The sequence below is a fragment of the Empidonax traillii genome, unplaced genomic scaffold, assembly GCF_003031625.1.
Source record: "Empidonax traillii isolate 1590-97213 ecotype Southwest subspecies unplaced genomic scaffold, ASM303162v1 scaffold381:size621868, whole genome shotgun sequence".
In the NCBI taxonomy this organism is placed as follows: domain Eukaryota; kingdom Metazoa; phylum Chordata; class Aves; order Passeriformes; family Tyrannidae; genus Empidonax; species Empidonax traillii.
Genome location: NW_020955574.1, coordinates 501,377 through 520,608, shown reverse-complemented (window position 1 = coordinate 520,608; position 19,232 = coordinate 501,377). Strand labels below are relative to the sequence as shown.

The 19,232-nt window shown below is 40.1% G+C and overlaps 1 protein-coding gene across 1 annotated transcript in view; it reads left to right on the top strand.

The window, feature by feature from the left end:
• The window catches only part of TMEM163 (transmembrane protein 163), a 90,722-nt gene that overhangs the window by 63,177 nt on the left and 8,313 nt on the right, over window positions 1–19,232 (top strand). The window contains exon 5 of the mRNA XM_027893112.1: window positions 8,747–8,843. Coding sequence (XP_027748913.1) covers window positions 8,747–8,843 — 97 coding nt within the window. The remainder of the gene's footprint in view (window positions 1–8,746; window positions 8,844–19,232) is intronic.

The following is a 19,232-nucleotide window of genomic DNA, read 5'->3' as shown; positions in this document are numbered from 1 at the left end:
GATCCAAAAGCTATTTAATTTATGAAAACCTCTCCTTTCACTTCACTTGTAGTTGATGAGGAGTATTTTGTGTATGTTGACTGGTATTTACTCATAGGTCGATAGATATAAAATCAGGGATATGATGTTTTCTGTACTGGAATTTGGTAATCACCATAAAAATTAAAATTACAGAAATTCTCTAAAAGCTTTAATTTCCAGCTTCAGGGGAATGACAGAATCTCTGATCATCTGCTGCAAGGCTGGGAGCAGTGCTCAAGCCAGGAGGGTGGTTGTAAGGCAGGTGTACTCTGAGTGCAGCTGCACAGTCTGTGCAGACCAGGGACCAGAAAATAGGTCATGAGAGTTTTCAAACTCTCCCAAGTTGTAGAAATGTCTGTTAGCTTTTTTTTTCTTTTTTTTTCTTTTTTTCCTTGCAGATATTTAATACCTGGAGTATCAAATTATTTATGGAACTGTTGCCCCAGTTCAGCTTCATGATTTTAGAGGATGTAAACACTCTGTTCTGCAGCAACTAGTTGAGCTCCTAAGGGATAATAAAAGTTTTAGAAGGCCTATAACATTTCCAGCATGAAATGTATCCCTAGCAGAGCTAATCTGAACTTCAGATATAAACAGCATTTCCCCTCCATGTGTTCGAAGAAGAGGTTAGACCTTGTGACATCACAGTATATCTTTTTAAACAAAATAATTGAGAAATTAACTTTCAATGGTAATTTGTACTATTACTTGAATCCTCTTTATTGTGTAAGCTGGTTTGGACTTCTGGTTTTTATGGTGAGAAAAAGAAGTGGCTGTAATGATGCTGATCTGGATTCTGGCAGTTGGGGGTGGATTATGGAACATGTGTGATGAACAGTAAGCCCACTTTGTTCCTTTTAAAGTGCATCTTAAATTGACTCTATTCCCTCTTCACCCGGCACCAGGCAGGTGTAAATACTTGGAACAGCTGTGGTTCTGTACAGTTCAGTGTCCAAAACCTCTGCAGTGACTAAAGCTGATAACAGAGAAGCTACACCACCAGCAATACAACCACCTCATTGGGCATGAGGAAGTTTAGGATTGGCAGTAGAGAATGGCAAATGAGCAGGAATCTCGGGACTAGGGTTGATCTTGAATTTTTTGGCCTGTTCTTGAGAAATCTGGGCTGGCTGTGCCTGGAATTTGGTACTTGGCTACTGTAAACAGACTGTAAGAGCTGCCATAATATAAATATTAACTGATAGTGGGCTTAGCTTTGTTTACACTGGCTGACAGCCTCTCATCTAGAAGAAATGTGGTGCAGGTTATTGCCAGCTCCAAGTTACTGATGAAGGGGCATTCACAGAATGTAATTTGTATTTGGGCATGGGAAGGAAGAATGAATGCAGGAGTATCAGTGAGGCAAAGAGATACAAGAGGGTTCCTGTCATGTGGCTGGACACAGAAGACACTTGATAAAAAGGTGTAGAGAGATACAGAAAGTGAAGGATGCTCAAAAATATTTTCCTGACAGCACACACTTCTTGAGCAATTGCCTTCCCTGTTACGCCACATGACTTCTGAATGATTCCATACATAATATGCAGTCTGTCACCCACTAAGACTAAAATCCATTCTAATCATAGGGAAACAGGAATTAGCACTTTTATGGTTTTTTATTAAAAGAATTACTTTTATAATTTAATTTTTTTATTTCTTACTGAAACTTCAGAGGTTTCCTTGGTGGGTTTATTGAGAGATTAAATCCCGTATCCATCAGAAAACTGATTTGCTCAGCTTTGCTGAAAAAGCTCACATTACTCCTGGGTTTAGAGCTCACATTGCTCTCAGTGGCCTGCAGCTCATTTTAATGTGGAAGTTACAGTTCCCTGCAAAGTAATATTTTTAACATTATCTGCTCAGTCCAGTGGTGAAAACAGCCTGTAGAGGTTTTAGCATTCCCGTTTCTGGGGGCCATTAGGAGCCATTAGTGCTGAAAGATCTTGACAGAAAATGCAGAGTTAAAGATTCTGTGAATCAAAATTAATAGGATCCCAGGATAAACCAGGTTGGAAAGGCCCTTGGGAGGTTTCTAGTGCAGGCTCTTGCTCGGAGCAGAGTCAGCTGTGAGATCAGAAGAGGTTACTCAGAACTTTATCCAGTCAGGTCTTGAAAATTTCCAAGGGCAGAGACTCCACAACCTCTCTGGGAAACTGTTCCGCTGTTTCCATGGCGGAAATTCCATTTCTCTTAGGAAGATATATCATGGTAAGATTCTTAACAATCATGGAAATACAGAATTAAAATAGAGTAAACTGGTTCTAGCAGGGTAACAAGAATATGTGTAGAAATTAGAAGAATTATCTTTTCTTTGTAGTATTATGGCTGCCAGAGAATTGGATGAGTAATTGAAGCGTGTTTAGATGGCAGCTTTGCAAATGTGAGAATAGAGTTTCTACCTCAGGAATATTAAGACAAATGCTAGTGGTTTGTATAATGATTTTTTTCTCAGTTCTATTTGTCATGTTTAGTTCTGTAGCTCAGCTGAAGTTATTAAAATGTTTTCAGTGAATAAGGTAACAATTCTTGATACAAGAAAGAATTTTGCACACTGAGATCAGTCAGTCACTGGAGCAACCTCCCCATGGTTGTGGCAGATCGTGGGATGATGCAATTGGACAGAGGGCCAGAGAATCTCATCCAGGCTCCCTTTCCCTTAAAGGCTGGACCAGATGATTTTTGGAGGTCCCTTCCAAGCTGGGCTGTTCTGTTGTTCTGTAAGCCTCTTCATATTGGTAAAAGTAGTAAAAACCCAAATAACCCATCTAATCCAAAAAGTAATCTGAGGTACTGCAATGAATAAAAAAGGTAGGAGAATAGCCCAGTATTTGACAAGAAGATTAGGCTTTTAATATTGCATTTTAGTTGTACCATATGTTAACAAAAGTGGGAAGTAATTAGACTGCTGCTGACAAACTTGTTTGATTCCACACGGTGTTATCACATTTCTGGGACTATTTCAATGAACTTGAAGTGTGGGGATAAAATAGGTTCCAGGATGTAACAGATAAACTACCAAGTGCATGAGACCCTTTTCCCTCCCCACTGCCCCAAAACAACTGTCTCCAGGGGCCGCTAAGAGGGAGTTAACACATTTTTGCAGATTGCATTCACTTGCATCACTAATCTCTTCTGACTCCTTAATTGTGCTGCCCCACCTTTGCTGCATGTGAGAGCAGATTGACTCGAGAGGAGTAATTACCCAGAGCTTCGTTGCAGACCAGTGTTGGTACTGTGTTGCTGTATTGCATTTGCCACAAAGACAGCAGGAAGATAATTAAGCAGGGAAACCTCCTGCATTGGTATTTTAAAGCAGTTGGTTGATAAGAGAAAAACTCTGTTAGCAATTGCCCTTATGTAGCTTAATTACCCCAGATACTTTTTGAGGTAGTATATAGCTTGTTACTCAGCATGTGTTTGTAATTTCACTACTATTTTATATATATCAATATATTATAAAATGTTACAAAACAAGTAGCTGAGAATCTAAATCTGCAGTCTCACTCCAAGCTGACTGCTGCTTACGTGGAAGGGCAGTCCCTTTACAGCTCATGTAAGAGTATTTAGTGTATGGCAAGAGCTTTGCTAAAGGTTAAATTCCTTCATTACACTGAAGATTAATCACCATAGAAATTGGAGTGAGATTGATCTTTATTTCTGTGATGAAAATATTACAGAATTTTAGTCATAGCACTACCTGTAGGGAATCATAACAATTAATTGCAAAATATAAGGTAGAATTAAGGCTAAGTCCAGGAATGACAAGGCTGTTTTGCTCCATCTGCTAGATGCAAATGAATTGAATAATTTGACATACTCTCCTTAGGAAATTAATTCTGTGATAAAAAGAGGGGAAAAACAAATAACTTACTAATAGCAGCTTGAAAATTGACAGTTTGTGGAGGTGGAAGTCCCTGGATCTCAGTACTTTTCATAGCTGCCTGCTGAAAAGCCATTAAATTATGCAAAGTGACACATTTTTGATTGAGGGAAAGACCATCAGGTGCTCACAGTGACTGATTTCCTTTTCTGGTTTCGTTACGAGTTGTGAGAATTTGTCATCACAATGAAGAATTATGTTTATTAGAGCTCCACACAGGGAACATGTTATGGAAGAGTTGAGGTGGCAGCAGCATGTCGTGTAATCCAGTTGCATTGATCTTCTTCTGATGGATGTGAGTGCAAATATCCAGGACAAAATGGATATTTATAGGGTTGTATGAATATAAACGGGTTGCCGGTGGGTTGTAATGTTGCTTTCAGAAGAATGTCTTCGGGAAATTTCCAGGAGGTAGCACACCCAGAGCCCAGCTTTAGCTTTTAGGATTTATACACGTCTGAATTCCACTAGGAGTGAGCTGGCAGTAACCAAAGCTCAAAAGCTGTAAAAAGTTTTTGACAGTTTTGAGAGTGTAAATAATTTCATTCTCAGTGCCTGAGGCTGCAGTACAACCAATTTAACAGTGGGTTTCATCTGTGAAAAAGTAATGCTGAAAAGTTGACAAAATTGATGAGTTAATTTTTAATACAATGAATTGTACTTTGTATTATCTCATGGATTTTCAGATAGAAATACCACATCAAAAACACATCAAGAAGTATCTCTGGCAGATCATGATCTGCTACCGACACCTACAGCAAACTAAAGATGATGTGGTGGTTTTACTGTTACGTTTGTAATATTAAATTATCTTTACTGACAATTTAATGATGTAATTTTAATTACTCTTGCCTTCCAACTGCCATTGCACTAATTAAAAAAGAATAAAATTAGAAGTTTGAGTTTTAGTTAACTTAGAAGTTGCCTGTTGTCTGGATATCAGAGAGATACCTTCACCTTTTTGTTTCTGAAGTAGTCTGTTATTCTTTAAATTATACTGCATTCTGAAAGATTCCAGAAAGCTCCTTTTTTTCTGAAAATCAAATAATGCTTTTCCATGATGTTTTAAAATGCTTTGACTAAGTTGTCTCCATCCCTCTTTCTTTTTTAGAAGCAATAGATTCCATGCAACTGAGGGAAATCTCAGATTCATACTTTGTTCATTAGGTCTTCCCTCTTGCCTGTCAAACCTGTAGCAATCAATTTATTGATTTATAGATCAGTTGTAACTATAATGATTTAGTAAATAGTTAGTGGGAAGCTCTTACACCAGCTCAGGTAGAAATGGGTGCCAGATAAGTACAGGATCTTCAATAGGTGCTGGAGGTGTAAGTGTGTGGGTGGCACAGGAGACCTGGAGATCTGTCCACCTGGTTGTGTTGCTGAGAAAAGTACCCTCCTCGTGTCTTAGCAAGAAGATACAAATATTCTGGACTATGAGGGCTTTAATGGAGCCCCAGCTACTCCAGAGTGTCTGAACTGCTGACAGTCACCATGGAGGACCTGCAGCCTGAGGAGCATTTACTGCTCTGCAGGGATATCTTTAAAATCAGTCAAACCTCACTTCTGTGTAACTCCTCTCTCATTAATTTTTATGGGTACTTCTGAGCTGAATTGAACTTGTTTAGAAATGGCAGTTGGCTCATCTAATTTAATTGAATGTTATTAATGAAATTGCGTTTGCCAACCACCTTGGCACTAACACCCTTCGTGTGCAGTTGGAAACACTGTTTAGTTACACAGCAGTAATTGTCAGCAGATGGAAGTTAGAAGGCTTGTATTAAAAATTCTGTGGTCTACTACCGTGAAAGTGGAGCAAACTTACAATAACCAATTGCAATTTATTATGTACTACAGTTACTCAGATTAATTTTTGGAGGTTTCTTATTTTGTAAATTTTTAGTTGAATTTTGTATGATTCGCAGTTAGAAATTATTTTTTTTCTGGCAAATAAGGTTGAAAGAAGATGCTATGCAATGCTGTGTTCCGGTGGTTTTGCAGATAAATTGAGACACTCAAGAAGACAAGAAACATGTACTTTTAAACTTTAAGTACTATGCCATTACTCATGAATTTTACATGGCTCTGGATTCCAAAAGCCAGCATATAAAGGGGAAGCTTGGCTTGCTGAATATGATGACTGGATGCTGATTCAAACCTAAGGCTGCATTTCTGTCTGCTATTAATAACCTTGTCATTGTTGTTATTATCATCTTGCTTTTCTTCTTTCTGCTTGAGCTATTCCTGGTTAAGTAGGTGTATGGGAATTCTTTTGCCAGAGTAAAACTGATCTTTAGAATAAGACAAGCAGGTCAAGGTTGCTGAAGTCTTGGTGTATCTGCTGGCACAGGCAAAGATGCACAATATTTGCTGTTAGGCTGAGCAGTTGGAGACTTTACAGAGATAACTCCAAACTCTCCAATTTATGTTAGAGCTGAATCCAACCAGTGGCATCCCCCTTAGGGGATGTTTGCCTGTTTTCTCAGAAGCATGCAGGGAATAAAAGGTAAGTTAGGGGAATTCAACAGTACATACTGCCAGGAGGAACTGTAATCCAGAGCTTCCAGCTCACGGATTTCTGGCTATGTTGGTTTAAGCCTGCTGGGAGTGATAGAATACCTTGTCTTTCAGAGTTGCTTTCAGACAAAATGTCAGCATATTCTTGCAGGAAGTACATGTATCTTATGTCAGCCTGTCACTGGCTCAGCAAACGGTCTTAGAACTGGTCCACAAAAGTTGGCTGACTTGCCTAAGTTCAAGTTACCTCACACCTGCATTTGTCCCAGGTAAATGAGCAGAACCTTTAGTATATGATTCTTTACATAAAATAAAAAACCAAAAAAAACCAAACCAGTATTACAAAAGAATCTATTGTGAAGGATTGTGCAATATAAGCTTCTTCTGCTATGGCAGTGCTAAATATTACAGGAATAATAAAAACATGAAGATAATGCTGAGGAGTTTGGAGTTTAACAAAAGCAGGTCGAGAGGCTCCAGACAGGTCTGTGCAGTGTTACACACACAGGTCTGTCTCTGTGTTCAGATAGAGTGAAACTACAAACCTCTTAAAAGAATCTCTTTCAGAACAGGGACCTGCTCACAAGTGTGCAACAGAAAATGGAAATCCCACTAATGTTTGATTTTAGTCATTCTTTTTGGGAGATGAACTTTTGTCTCATCTGTGTGAACATTTAATGATCACCTCTTGCTGCAGGATTGCAGAGAATCCATTCTGTCACAGACTATGGGCCAGATTTCTGTTCCATGTCTGAGCCCAGGGGAAGGACTCTGGGGTCAGCAGATCATCTCAAGCCTTTTTCTCCCTGCTTTTTACAACAGGTTATGTTTAACAAGAATGAGGGTTGTGTTGCAAGTTACTACGATGGTGTTAAACTTTGATCTTAAAACAGGTGTAGCAGAGTTTTGCCTCCCTGAGATGAGCACCTCACCTGCAGTACCACTCTGCTCCTGGGAAGGATGTGAACCTCTGTGCTGTATGTGCTCCTCTGGAGAAAGGCAGCCTCTTCACTAAGAACCTGTGTGTAGGATTGTGTGGATTGTCTGCAGTGTGATTTAGTGTCACTTGTGCTGGGGGGTCAAATGACCAGTTCCTGCATTCTCTGAGCCAGGCAGGGCAATACCAGTTCCACTGCGGCCTTGGGATGGAGCTTGCTGTGAGCACGGCATGTGCTGAGCTGGTGAAAATAGTAGTGTGCTACTGGAATAATTATAGCAGCAGCTACCTGAGCTACCAGACAGGTACCAACAGATGAATAACAAAGGAAGTACAGCTTTTGAAGAAAAAAAAAATACATATAGATATCACTTCTTAACTATTTCATGCTTTAAATGTTAAAACTGCTCTCACTGTATATCCATTGTAATAGATTTTGATACAAAGAACTGTTAGTAAAATGGAGTTACAGATATAGCAGTGCTGTAATAGAATGGCTATTATTGTTGGTGTAGAGGAAATCAAAGCCTTATATGTAGCATTTCACAGAGAAAGGAACAGCATCTCAGAGCAGTGTTGGTCTGTGTGTTTGAACAAAAGCAAGGGTTTTCTTTTTTACTGTGAAGTTCTGGTTATTTGTTATGTGCTTTGTAAGTCTCAGCGTGTCTGACCTACCCAAAACGTCATTATTCTCGGCAAAATGTTCTCTGTTACTTTATGTTCTCTTCATTAAGCATTTGTTTGCTTTTTTTTGTAAGAATGGGTGGTAAGCTCTGCAGAGGAGGAGGAGAGAGTCTAATTCTGCACAGCACCTAATCTGATGAATCTGCTCCTTATTTAGGTATTGGGAGCCCCTTGGACAGCCTACAAAGGGAGGCACCTGTTTTTTTTAATATCTGCACTTTAAATATTTTCTTTTTCTTGGAGATTTAGGAAGGAAACAGATGTTTCAGGTTCTGCTGTGCTACTGACCAGATTTACCAAACATCTGTCCTGGTTTGGTAAAGAGAATGAAGCTCCCTTGATTATTTCTAATGGGAGATCCTGGCAAAACAAACGAACAAAGATAAACAGATCTCTAGAGGACTCTATGATAAATCATCAGGAGCAGAAGTGGCAGGTCTTTCTCTCTGAAACATCAGAGAGAAAGAAACATCATCTGGCCTGCCCAGAAACATCATCTGGTATGCCCTGTCTTCTCATACATAATCCAGGTTTGAAGAACTTGAGAGGAACTGGACATTTCATTCTGTTCCTTAATTTAAGTCTCTATCTTTAGCTCCTTAACATTTTTTTTATTATTAATATTCTGTTACTCTCAGCAGTGGGAGAGCTGGCAACTTCAAATACCTTCTTAACATTTCTATTTATTCTTGTCTATTTTTCCCCAGAGCTTGTGTTATTTTGGGTGTCATATTCCTCCTGTCATCTATATGTATTGTGATCAAAGCCATCCACGATCTTGCGAAGAAGGTGCTTCCAGAAGTGGTAAGGTGATTCCTGTTCCTTCCAATGTTCTTTATTCCCTGCCCTGCCAGAGAGACTGAGAAATGCCAGTGTCTCCTTTCAGCAGCCCCCCTGAAGTCTGCAAAGCCCTAGCAAGTGTATTTCCTTTCTGGCTGCACATAGTGGTCCCAGGATTCCAGCAGTATTTTTTCCTGAGAAGAATGTTTCCGTGATTTACTACTCCAATGGTTTCAGTATTTTATCTTCAGTGTGGAAAAAAAGGTATTTTTGGATTATATTTTTTTGTTTTCCAGCTCTTGCCTCCAATTGCAGAGCCATGTACGAGTAGCAGGAATGAAACAGGTGAGGGGAGCGTGCTGGGTCACAGAGCTGGCTTTTTGACTGGCTCACCGTGGAGCATCACAAAGGGCTTTTCTCCTGCTCTCTGCTTTCTTTTGACTGTGAGAACTGGTCCCTACCTGGCCTACAGAGCAGCTCTCCCGTGGTCTTTCTGTCAGCTCTGCTCTGTCCTGCCCTGCTTGCTCCCTTTCAGTACTGGGTATTAAATTCCCCGAGCTCTACTCATCCAAACCTGCAGCTCACTGGGAAAGCCACCTGGCAATGGTTCCACTCCCACAAGGTTCTTCCCAATGTGCTTAAACAAAACGAGGCTTCAGTTTGGTTGTTGTAGACAACCAGACTTGGAGCTTTTGTATTCAGCTCTCATGAAGTTTGGTCTAGTTGTGTGTGCAGTCTCTGGGGTCACCTTGCCAAGTGCCTTTCTTAACACGGCACTGGACGGAAACCTAAACTCCTTCCTTTCATCCAGGAGTTGGAGGCAGAGCTGGGAAAAAAAAAAAAATCCAAAAATTCCATCTTTTTACCCTCTGTTGGCAATGTAGATGACCTAGTGGGTCCTGTGCTCTCATGGAAACTTCCAGAAAGTCGGGCAATTACAGAATTTATTTTCAGTAGTTTAGTGAAATGTGGGCAGAGATGAGTTACCCATCATGAACTGGAGCCCCGTGCATGCTTTGAGTGCAGCTGATTCGTGTTCTTTTTGCATTTCACTTTCTGTCTTTTCCAGTCTTCCTGATTTAACTTCCTCCTCAGCTTTGCCAGGACAACAGCACATGTAGTTCACCAGCCTGGTTCTGTCAGAATGATCTGGGTTAGCTTAAACACTTGCAGTGAGCAGTTCTCAAACCCAACCCAAACACTTTGACAGAACTGGGTTAGGGAGGGGGTTCTGGGTGCCCTTGTGCCAGCGAGGCTGAAGGAGAGGCAGGTAGGGCTGAGGGGAGACCCTGCTGTGACAACCAGCTAAAGGACAACTTCTTAACTTGTCTGTACCCAAACCGTATATCTGGCTATGCTTTAACTCCTGTTTAGTGAGAATATGTAACATATATATATTACATATTATACAAATTTTATATATATATATATATATATAATATATAGTACTGACTCAGGGAAGCAGAAGGGAAAAGGGAGGCTGCAATGATAATTAAAACACTAATTTGGTGGATTTATGGTTGCGTGGATCAGATTAATTTGGGTGTCTCAGTCTACATCAATGTTGGCAAATGCCCTAGGAATTCCGACAAAACAAAAGATTTAAAACAACATTTAGAACAAAAATTTAAAAGTTATGTCATCTGTATCTCACTTTTCCATCATTACAGGTTCTGTCCACAATTTAGGACTCCACTTCTTACACAGGGAGAAATGTCTCCTATTTGCATTATAAACATTTTCTGTGATTTGTAGGGATATTGTACATCCTCATTTTTAATTTTTTAAATTAAAAAAGTTACAGTAGGAAAAAAAAATTAAAAGAAGAAAGATATCCCTGAAGAGAACATTCCATTGCATATTCAGTGCCCTGTAAGAATGATTTGTACAGATCCCTTTTGCCACAGACTGTCTTGGATTCAGTTTGGTGTGCTAAATCTGGTCGAGTCACTAAAAGTTAGGGTGGATAGTGCTTCCATTTGAAACTGTATCAGGACACTGATAGATAATTCTGTTCCTGTGACTGTTCTCACTCCTTTAGGCACTCAAGTGCTATCAACAGTTTGAAAAATGTATCTGGCCAGGCACGGACTGTGGATGACTGGTGCAGGGTAAAAGCCAAATGCACACACATAAAGGATTTTTATACCTTGCAATTTTGCTTGGAAAGTAGGTTGGAGCTTGGGATGGAAACCAATGGTGCTATTGTTCAATACCTCTTAAATAACATAGCAAGGAATTTCAATTCAAAGCCTTTCAGTGCATCTCACTGCGGGAAACCAATTCGGGAGGGGTTGTGTGACAGGTGACATATCTCTGTGTAAACTAAGAATAACACTGAAAAATGGGAATGCAGAGAGAACAACATCACTGCTGCAAGTCACGGCCAGTGGGGTAAAATGCCTCTGGGTTGCCAACATTAAAAATAGTTGGGGGAAAAGGATGTTGTCTAATAGAAACCTTTCCAGTTGCTCTGGCTGTGCATGAACCTGATGGTGATTTTCTGGTTGCACATTGCTCCCTTAGCTGCTCTGTGTCTCAGCAGAAATGATCATTATTCCCAGTTGTTTGGGGCTTTGTTGATTGAGTGTATTCCCAGTTAATCTGCAGCTGCCCAGGCAGCATCATTAACATCTGAGCAGAGTGGAAATCTGCTCCAAATAAATCAGTAAGGGGGAGAAGTTTCTGCCTCTGCTCCTTTATCCAGGGTGCTGGCTTCTATTTCTTGGACCACTGATGAGCTAATGGCTAATGATATTAATTTCTGTAATACCTTACCACGTAATTTAGCTTTAATGTATGGGCATATATGGATAGAAGAGCAGTATTTTGCATAGAAGGGAAGTAACCAGTTCTGCATCAAAATAGTGACCTGAGATATTTTCTGATGGTGATTTCTGAGTCACTGGGATTTCACATTAGCGTGCTGTTCTGAGACCAGGGAAGTATCCTTGTGGTGTGAGCAAGGTAGTGCAACTCCACTGGTGTGCCAAACTGGTATAACAACCAGGGGGAAGAGCTCTGCACTAGATTAGGAGGATGTCTGCTTCAACACCAGCTTCGCATGTGAGTCATAGTCGCATGACTTTTGGGTACAGTTTACGTCTTTATTGCTCTTTGGTGAAGCAAAGGTCATTAGAGATGTGGGTACTTTTTAAAGCATCCTGTGAAATTTTAGCTGTGGGACTTTAACTTTAAGGGGGATAACGTGGCTAAAACCCAACTGGAAAATGGTGAACACAAAGCTAGTACTGTCAGCCTTGCAGATGGAGCTGGTTTGGAATGCATTGCTCTGTTTGTGGGGGAGTCAAGATTAACCTAATGATAATAATGCAGAGCAACATGACCGACTGCATCATTCTCAGAACTATAAAGTTCCTTTTTGCATCCTAAATTGTGGTAAACCTCAGCATCTTTGTCATAATTTCTCTGAGTTCGCTTTAATTTGAATAAGTTTTGGAGAAAATAGTGTGATATGGAGAAGTTTAATTTAAGCAATTAAGCAGCCCGAGCAATTAAGTGTCTGTTTGCTAATTGGAAGGAAGTATGATTAAAATCCTAGAAGCATTGTCAGTCACTTCTGAATAATTAGAAGTTCACTGTATTTCTTGTTGTGTATGAGACACATCAGTTTTGTATCTGTCAGTTTTTAATATGCACGTAGCAAAAAAAGATATTTCCTTGGAAAGAATTTAGGAATTCTTTAATGTAGAGATTCTGCTGTCCTTATAGTGGATCTTGGAAAGGGTTGCTTTCATGAAAATACTAGCAATAAGAAGGAATATAAAAATCACATGACTAAAAAATAATTTGCAATACTCTTCCAAATGTTTTGATATTCTTTTACTTCTGTGGACATTTAGAAACATGAGCCTTCAGTGTTGTTGTCATTTCACATGACGATTTCTGCTGCAGGTCTGGTGATCCTCAGCAGGATTCAGAGAACCAAGAAGAGAATGACAGGTTTACTACACATTAATGGCATTTCCAGCTCGACTACCTCATCCTTGAAGGAGCTTAAATGCCCACAGATTCTTGTTAAACTGCAGAGGTGCTGCTTAATTTACGGGGCAGGTTCAGCTCAGTCAGGCATTTTCCAGTCACATATTTGAATTGTCTTTTATCCCACGCTGAATGTAATTTTGCTGAAGGCCTGTGAATGACAATACTCCTGATCTGCACTGGCAGAGAAGAGAGGACACTTAGAGCTCCTGACTTTCTGCATTTCTCATTTCTCTACCTTTCATTTCTGCTCTGTGTTTGTTTTACCTCTTCCTCCGTGTTAATTAAAAATAAACAATAGGTAGTGTTACGTCACAACACAAGCTTTGAGCACAGGCAGTGGTTTTTGTGATTCTTTTGAATGCTTCAAAACCTTGGGTAACACAGAAATGGGGTATTTCTCCTTTTGGTTCCCTTGCTTGATGTGGCAGGGCCTATGACATAGCCTGTAGGGCAGGATACAGATGGCTAGGTAGATTGATTAATTAGTTTAAAAGAGCTTGGATAAGTTTAATGACAAGTGTTGGACTCCTGGGAGTGTGTGTGTTCTCTATAAGCAACAGCAACTGTGGCCATACTGGGTCAGGCCCATCTTTGCTCTTCACTTACTTTCTTCATAGCTTTCTTTTTAATCTCCATTTTACATGAGGAAGCCTGAAGAGCCCACAGAATTCAAAGTGTAGGGGTCACCAGGGATTTTTGCAATATGTTCATTTTTTGCAAATTATTGTTGAGCATTGAATTGATATTTTTAGAGAACTTTAATTGTAGATTCCATCTCCTGCAGTTAACAGCAAGTTCAGAAATTGTCATTATTAGATAAACTTAATGGTTTTCCCTGTGCACAGAACTTTATATTTATATTATTAAAAAGAAGCCTGCCCTGAAAACTGACATTCTGTGTCAGGAGAGTTGGCCAGAGAATTAATTACACACTTACTCTATAACTCTGTGTTTGTATTAATTATACATTTCTTACTGTCATGGGGAAAAGTTCGTTTTCAAGTAATTGAGACATCTATATTAATCCTCAGGGTTTAAAATAAAACCCCTTGTGCTGGGGTTTTCAGTATTTGTGATGCAGAGCAGTGTTGTCCAACAATGATCCACAGAATGGTGTATGTTTTTAGATGAATTAACTTACAGGGTTGATGATAAGGCAGATGTAGGAGTAATATTGCAACTAAAGAGATCTCTTTGTCCAAAAAGACTGGAAACTGCCAACACTGAAAATATTCAGTGAGAAGTGGAATGGATTTCTTTTCTCCTACATCTTAAAAGATTTGGACATTACTTTTTGAGAGCATTCAAAATACGAATTATGAGTCTGGTTTTTGGACAGAGCAGTAAATGACAATAATAAAGTTTTCATGTCAGTTCCTGAGGGGATTTGTCTTTCAAGGAACATCACCTTGAATTTGTAGAGAAGCTTCCTTATCCTCTGATGGCAATTTGTGTGTGGGTGTGTATGCAGAGGCAGTTTCTGCCCTACATCAACACATACGTGCAAGCCACTCTATCAAGCTGTGGCCTCCATTCTCACTTGCCTGAAAATATTTTTAATTACAGCTTTCTCGTTTGGTGAATTTAGAGATGTGATGATATTTTCCACTTGCCTTGGAACATGCTGGTTTTGAAGGAAATCTTGCTGCTCTCTCCTGCTCTTACCCTGTCCCTGGGGTGCTGAGGTGTTTGGGTGAGATTGCTTGTACAAATAGGGGTATTTGTGCTGTACAGAGCCCGTACAGTGCCCCCAGCCATTCCCAGAATTTTTAAGTGACACTGTCTTAGACTTTCTGTGCATGAGCTGTAGAGTGGATCTGCCCAAACACTATGCATCTGTTTGCAATGGACATGCTGGGAAACTCAAAAAAAGAAAACTAGAAAGGTCACAAAATCCAAAGAAAACAAATTTTTTTTCAGGAGGGAAAGGTGTGCCAATAATGTGTGGCAACCTTACAGTTACAAATTCCTCTCCTTTCTGGGTTCTTGTCCTATTTTTATATAGCTGGGGATCTTTGTTCTTTAAGGGTCTGCTTCAACATGCTGCAGTTATTTCAGTTTCCTACCATTGATCCCTAAGGAAATATTTTTCACTCATCAGATCTTTGTCTTTTTTTTTTCCTTCTCCTCTGTCTCTCTCTTTTTTCCTTTGTTCCTATTACACTTGCTGAAATAAGTGCTAAAATAAGTAGGCCAGCTGCTCTTCTTTCTGGAGTGTTTGGAATTGAAATTTCTGAGAATTTTAGCTGTTGTTCAATACACCTGCCTTACAAAGCTAATCAGTATTTGACATTGGAATAGAAGCCCTTCATTCTGTTTACCCTTCCAGTTAATTTTAAATGAATATTTCTCAGATCGTGTAATTTGAGATTTTTTTTTTTCTGACAATGTTGAGTGTTGAACCGAAAATAGAATCACTTCTTTTTGACTCAAATAATTTAATAAGGTTTGCATTCTCCTAGATTCAGGATATTTCCCCTATTGTTACTTGCAGCATTTGTTCTCCAACCTATGTTGTCCGTAATAAGATAATTCCCACTAGGAAAAGGAATTACCATTCCTTTATTGATGTTTCAGAGAGCTATATCCACAGCCAGTGCAGTCCCTCAGGATTTGGTTCACACACATTTCACTACAAATGAGGAGGAATAGTGATATTTACACTGCTGATGACATCACACTTGCATTTCTATGTAAATTTTAGTGATTTTTTGACATTTTGCTAATACATTGAGAAAGGAGCCTCAAACTCAAATTGAGCACAGGTTTCCAGCATTGTTTTGTGTTTGCATTTGCTGCTGTTAGTGCTTGTCATCTCCACCATCAAAAAACCTTTATCATTTGCCCCTTTACCCTCATCATGCCATTACTAGATGTTCTTAGATAGTACAAATATAATTAAAGCGTGAATGTTGTGCTTTATTTTTACTATTGCCACAAAGAATGTGCAGACCTTTTCTTGTTCCTCAAAGAACATGAAAAGCCCCCCAAAGCCCCACCCAGCCACACTGAGAATGGCTGTTTCAATTTCACCTGGGGTTGTAAATCAATACCCATTTACTATTCAGTTGCTGCTTGCATTTCCCTGGGTAATAGTATAACACATGTAATGTCAATGCAGCTTGGCATTCGTCCTCATTAGTATGGCAAAGGACACTTTTTTGCAGGAGTAAGCAAGCATCATGCCATATTTGTGACATTTCCTGCAGAACAAAGAAGGAGAAATGTAATCAGTTTGTGTACAAAAAGACGTGCAGCCCCCATCTGATGTGGCGCCTCCGATGCTTTTGTTAATGAAACCACTTGAAAAATCAGGCCATATGTTATTCTATCATATGATATTGATTGCAATTGAAATGGGAAGGTAGGGGTGGCACAGTGTAGCTTTGTGAGTTCTAATTTATTTACTAATTTAATAGTTTAAAATAAACACATCATAAATGTACAAACACATTTCACAATGCCAATAACTGAATTATGGGTCAATAGCAATATAACAAATACTTGTCATTGGATACACATATGTGCTTATACACACTTCCCTATACCTTTCTAATCTCTTATATATAATTTATTGGTTGCTATTTTAAATTAAAGTGCATATGCATTAATTATACAGTAGAATCCTGCTTTGTAATTGTTACCTGCTCACTACGGTTTGGAGTTTGTGCTTCTTGCAAGTTGTTGGGAATGCTGTGGATACTTGAACTAGTGAGTAAACCAGGGTTAGGGAAAATGTGACAACTTCACTCTTTGTTCAGGTGAATTTTGGAAAGCCTTGTTGTCAGATTTTACCTCACAGTGATAACAAAGAAGAGCTGCTGACTGCTCACCACTTGGCAGGTGACGTGAAATGTGCTGCTGGTGCCATTTCCCTACTCATCAGAAAAATGTCAGTCTCCCTAGGGAGACTCTTCTGAGAGAGGGCAAATTCCATTTGTAATTGTGTTTTATAACTGTTTGCTGCTAAAACAGCGTGGATGAATTTTGGGAAGACAGGAAGGTTCAAGCAGACCCTTGGCAGGAGTCCTGAGGTCCCCTACGAGAGCTCTGTGGAGCTCACAGTCTCTCGGCTTCTGGCCTTGGTGCCATCCCATGGCAATCAGCACACCTTGTCTTTGTTATCTGTTTCTTGAGAAAGCATTCTGTGCTGGGGAATTGCTTTATCACACCAAAGAAATAAGTTTAAACATTCATAAGGGTTTTGGTGGGTTTTTTTTGGTACTAATAATAGATCTTTGTATCTCCATGTGAAGAGACTGTCTCCTGCACGAGTCAGAGACCGGGCTGTTGGTTTGTTTTCTGACAGTGAAGTGCAATTAAAACTCTTATTCCTTTTGAAGTTCAACAGTTAGAGAGACCCTCTGGCTTCCCAGGAACTCCCTTTAGACTGATTACATAAACTATTTATTACTTGGGAGAAAGTCTGATAGAGATTTGGGCTTTTTTTTTTCTTTTTAAAAAAAAAGTGTTTGTATTAGAAACGTCTCTGTTGCTGTCTGTGTTGTAAGAATCCTTCAGGGCAAGAAGAGGGAAGCCAGTCCTTTTTGACTAAGTAACGTGTTCTGCAGAGGGACTTTCAGTGATCCTGCAGCCAGCGTGCCCAGATGACATGACAGCTGCTAAGGGACCTGGAGGAGAGGGAGGCAGTGGGAAGCATGTGAAGGTAGGGATGGGGAGCAGGGTGGGAGGACAGTGACTGGTCACCTGGACTGAAGAAGGATCATTGTTGGGATCTGTGGGACAGATGGTGAGTTGCAGAGCTGGGCAAAATTAATATTTAACAACACAAACCCAGCTTAGCTTGGGCCAGCCATGACTTTGCTCCTGCCAAGAGCATCTGTATCATTCCAGAAACGTGTCCCTGCTTCCTCAGCCAGGATGAGGAGGCTCAGTGGAGGAGAGGTTGAAGCACCATGAGCCACCAGGTTCTCTGGGAAGGGAAAAATTGCCATGAAAAAGGTGGTACAAGTAATTCCCAACTCCTGCAGGAGTGAGGAGGAACCAGGCCTTTGGCTGGTTCCCAGAGGAAGCTGAGGAGAGGGCAGAGGAGCAGAAGGAAAACTGCAGCTATTGGAGGTGGGAGAAACAGCTTGTTTTGGGTTTATACCAAAATGAGCCACTGAGGAAGGGCAGAGAGGAGGGTCACACACAGATTTTAATCATAATATTTTAGGTGGTGTGTCCACTGGGGAGGAACACTGGACATGCCTGCTTCCTCCCATACCAGTGAATATCTTTTGGCTCAACACTGTACAATGCAGGTGAAATGAGAACATTTTTACATCCTCAAAGTGGAAGTGAAAGGACTGTGACTAAAGGAGAGTGGGCAGGTGGGAGTTGGTGATCGATATAATATATGAAATCCAGGCAAAGTTTTAGGGTCAGAATCAGCAATATGCATTCTAGGAAGAGATTGGGAGCACAAGTCAGCTGAAACTTAGTTACTAGGCTGGGAATTGGGTTAAAATATCACCATTGAATAAAACAAGCACTGAAGGATCCCCTGTGAGGTTTTTTTTGTTTTGTTTCTACAATAGACTCAGTAATAAGATCAAAGTCACAACATCATAATCAACTAATTTTTTCTTAAGCCATAAGATTATTGCTGCTTTTGGTGAAACCCTTGACAGCAGGGACAGAACTGTTGTCATCTCTTCTCAACTGCACTGGTGGGGACAGTGTGTTTGGATGAATTGGAGGAAAGCTGCCTGCTGATTTCTATTATTCCTTTCCCTGGAAAGGTAAAAGGGCATCCTAGAAAAGCTTTCCTTTTGGAAAGCAAGCATAAAACCACAGCATAAAATCTTGCATAAAATAAATCTTCAGTAGGGACATTGTAGCTATTAAAGTGCTGAGAAGGCAATCCAGGATGGGCACCTTGTTTTAGGTACAGTACTGGATTAAATAGGAAGCCATCTAATCAGATATATGTGTCCTTTAATTAAGGTCTCATGTACAGTGTAGTAGTAATGAGGGAATATGATGAAAAGAAACCGAAAAGGAAGGAGCTTTATTTACTGCACTGAGAAGCCTTTATCATATGGAAATGATCAGAATTTAAATTTTGATCATCTGTCACAATTTGCTGCTGCTTTAATTAAAATAACACCAAGGACATGTACAGAGGGTCTGGCTGGATGTGCTTCGTGCTCCTAATGACTGTCAGATGGGAAGGCAAGGGGTACAGAGAGGGCAGGGCTGCGGGAAGATCCGGAGGGAGATGGTGCCAGATGGCCGGGCTTATTTTATTAATTTAGGTCTCCATTACGGCTTTCCTTTCCTTCATTTCTCCAAAGGATGGGTTAGTTTAATGGGAATCATTTCACAGCCCCAGTGTGACGTGTTTAACTCTTCAGAGCCCGTAGCACTGCAGCAGAGCAGGGCTGGCAGTCGTGTGTCCTGTCT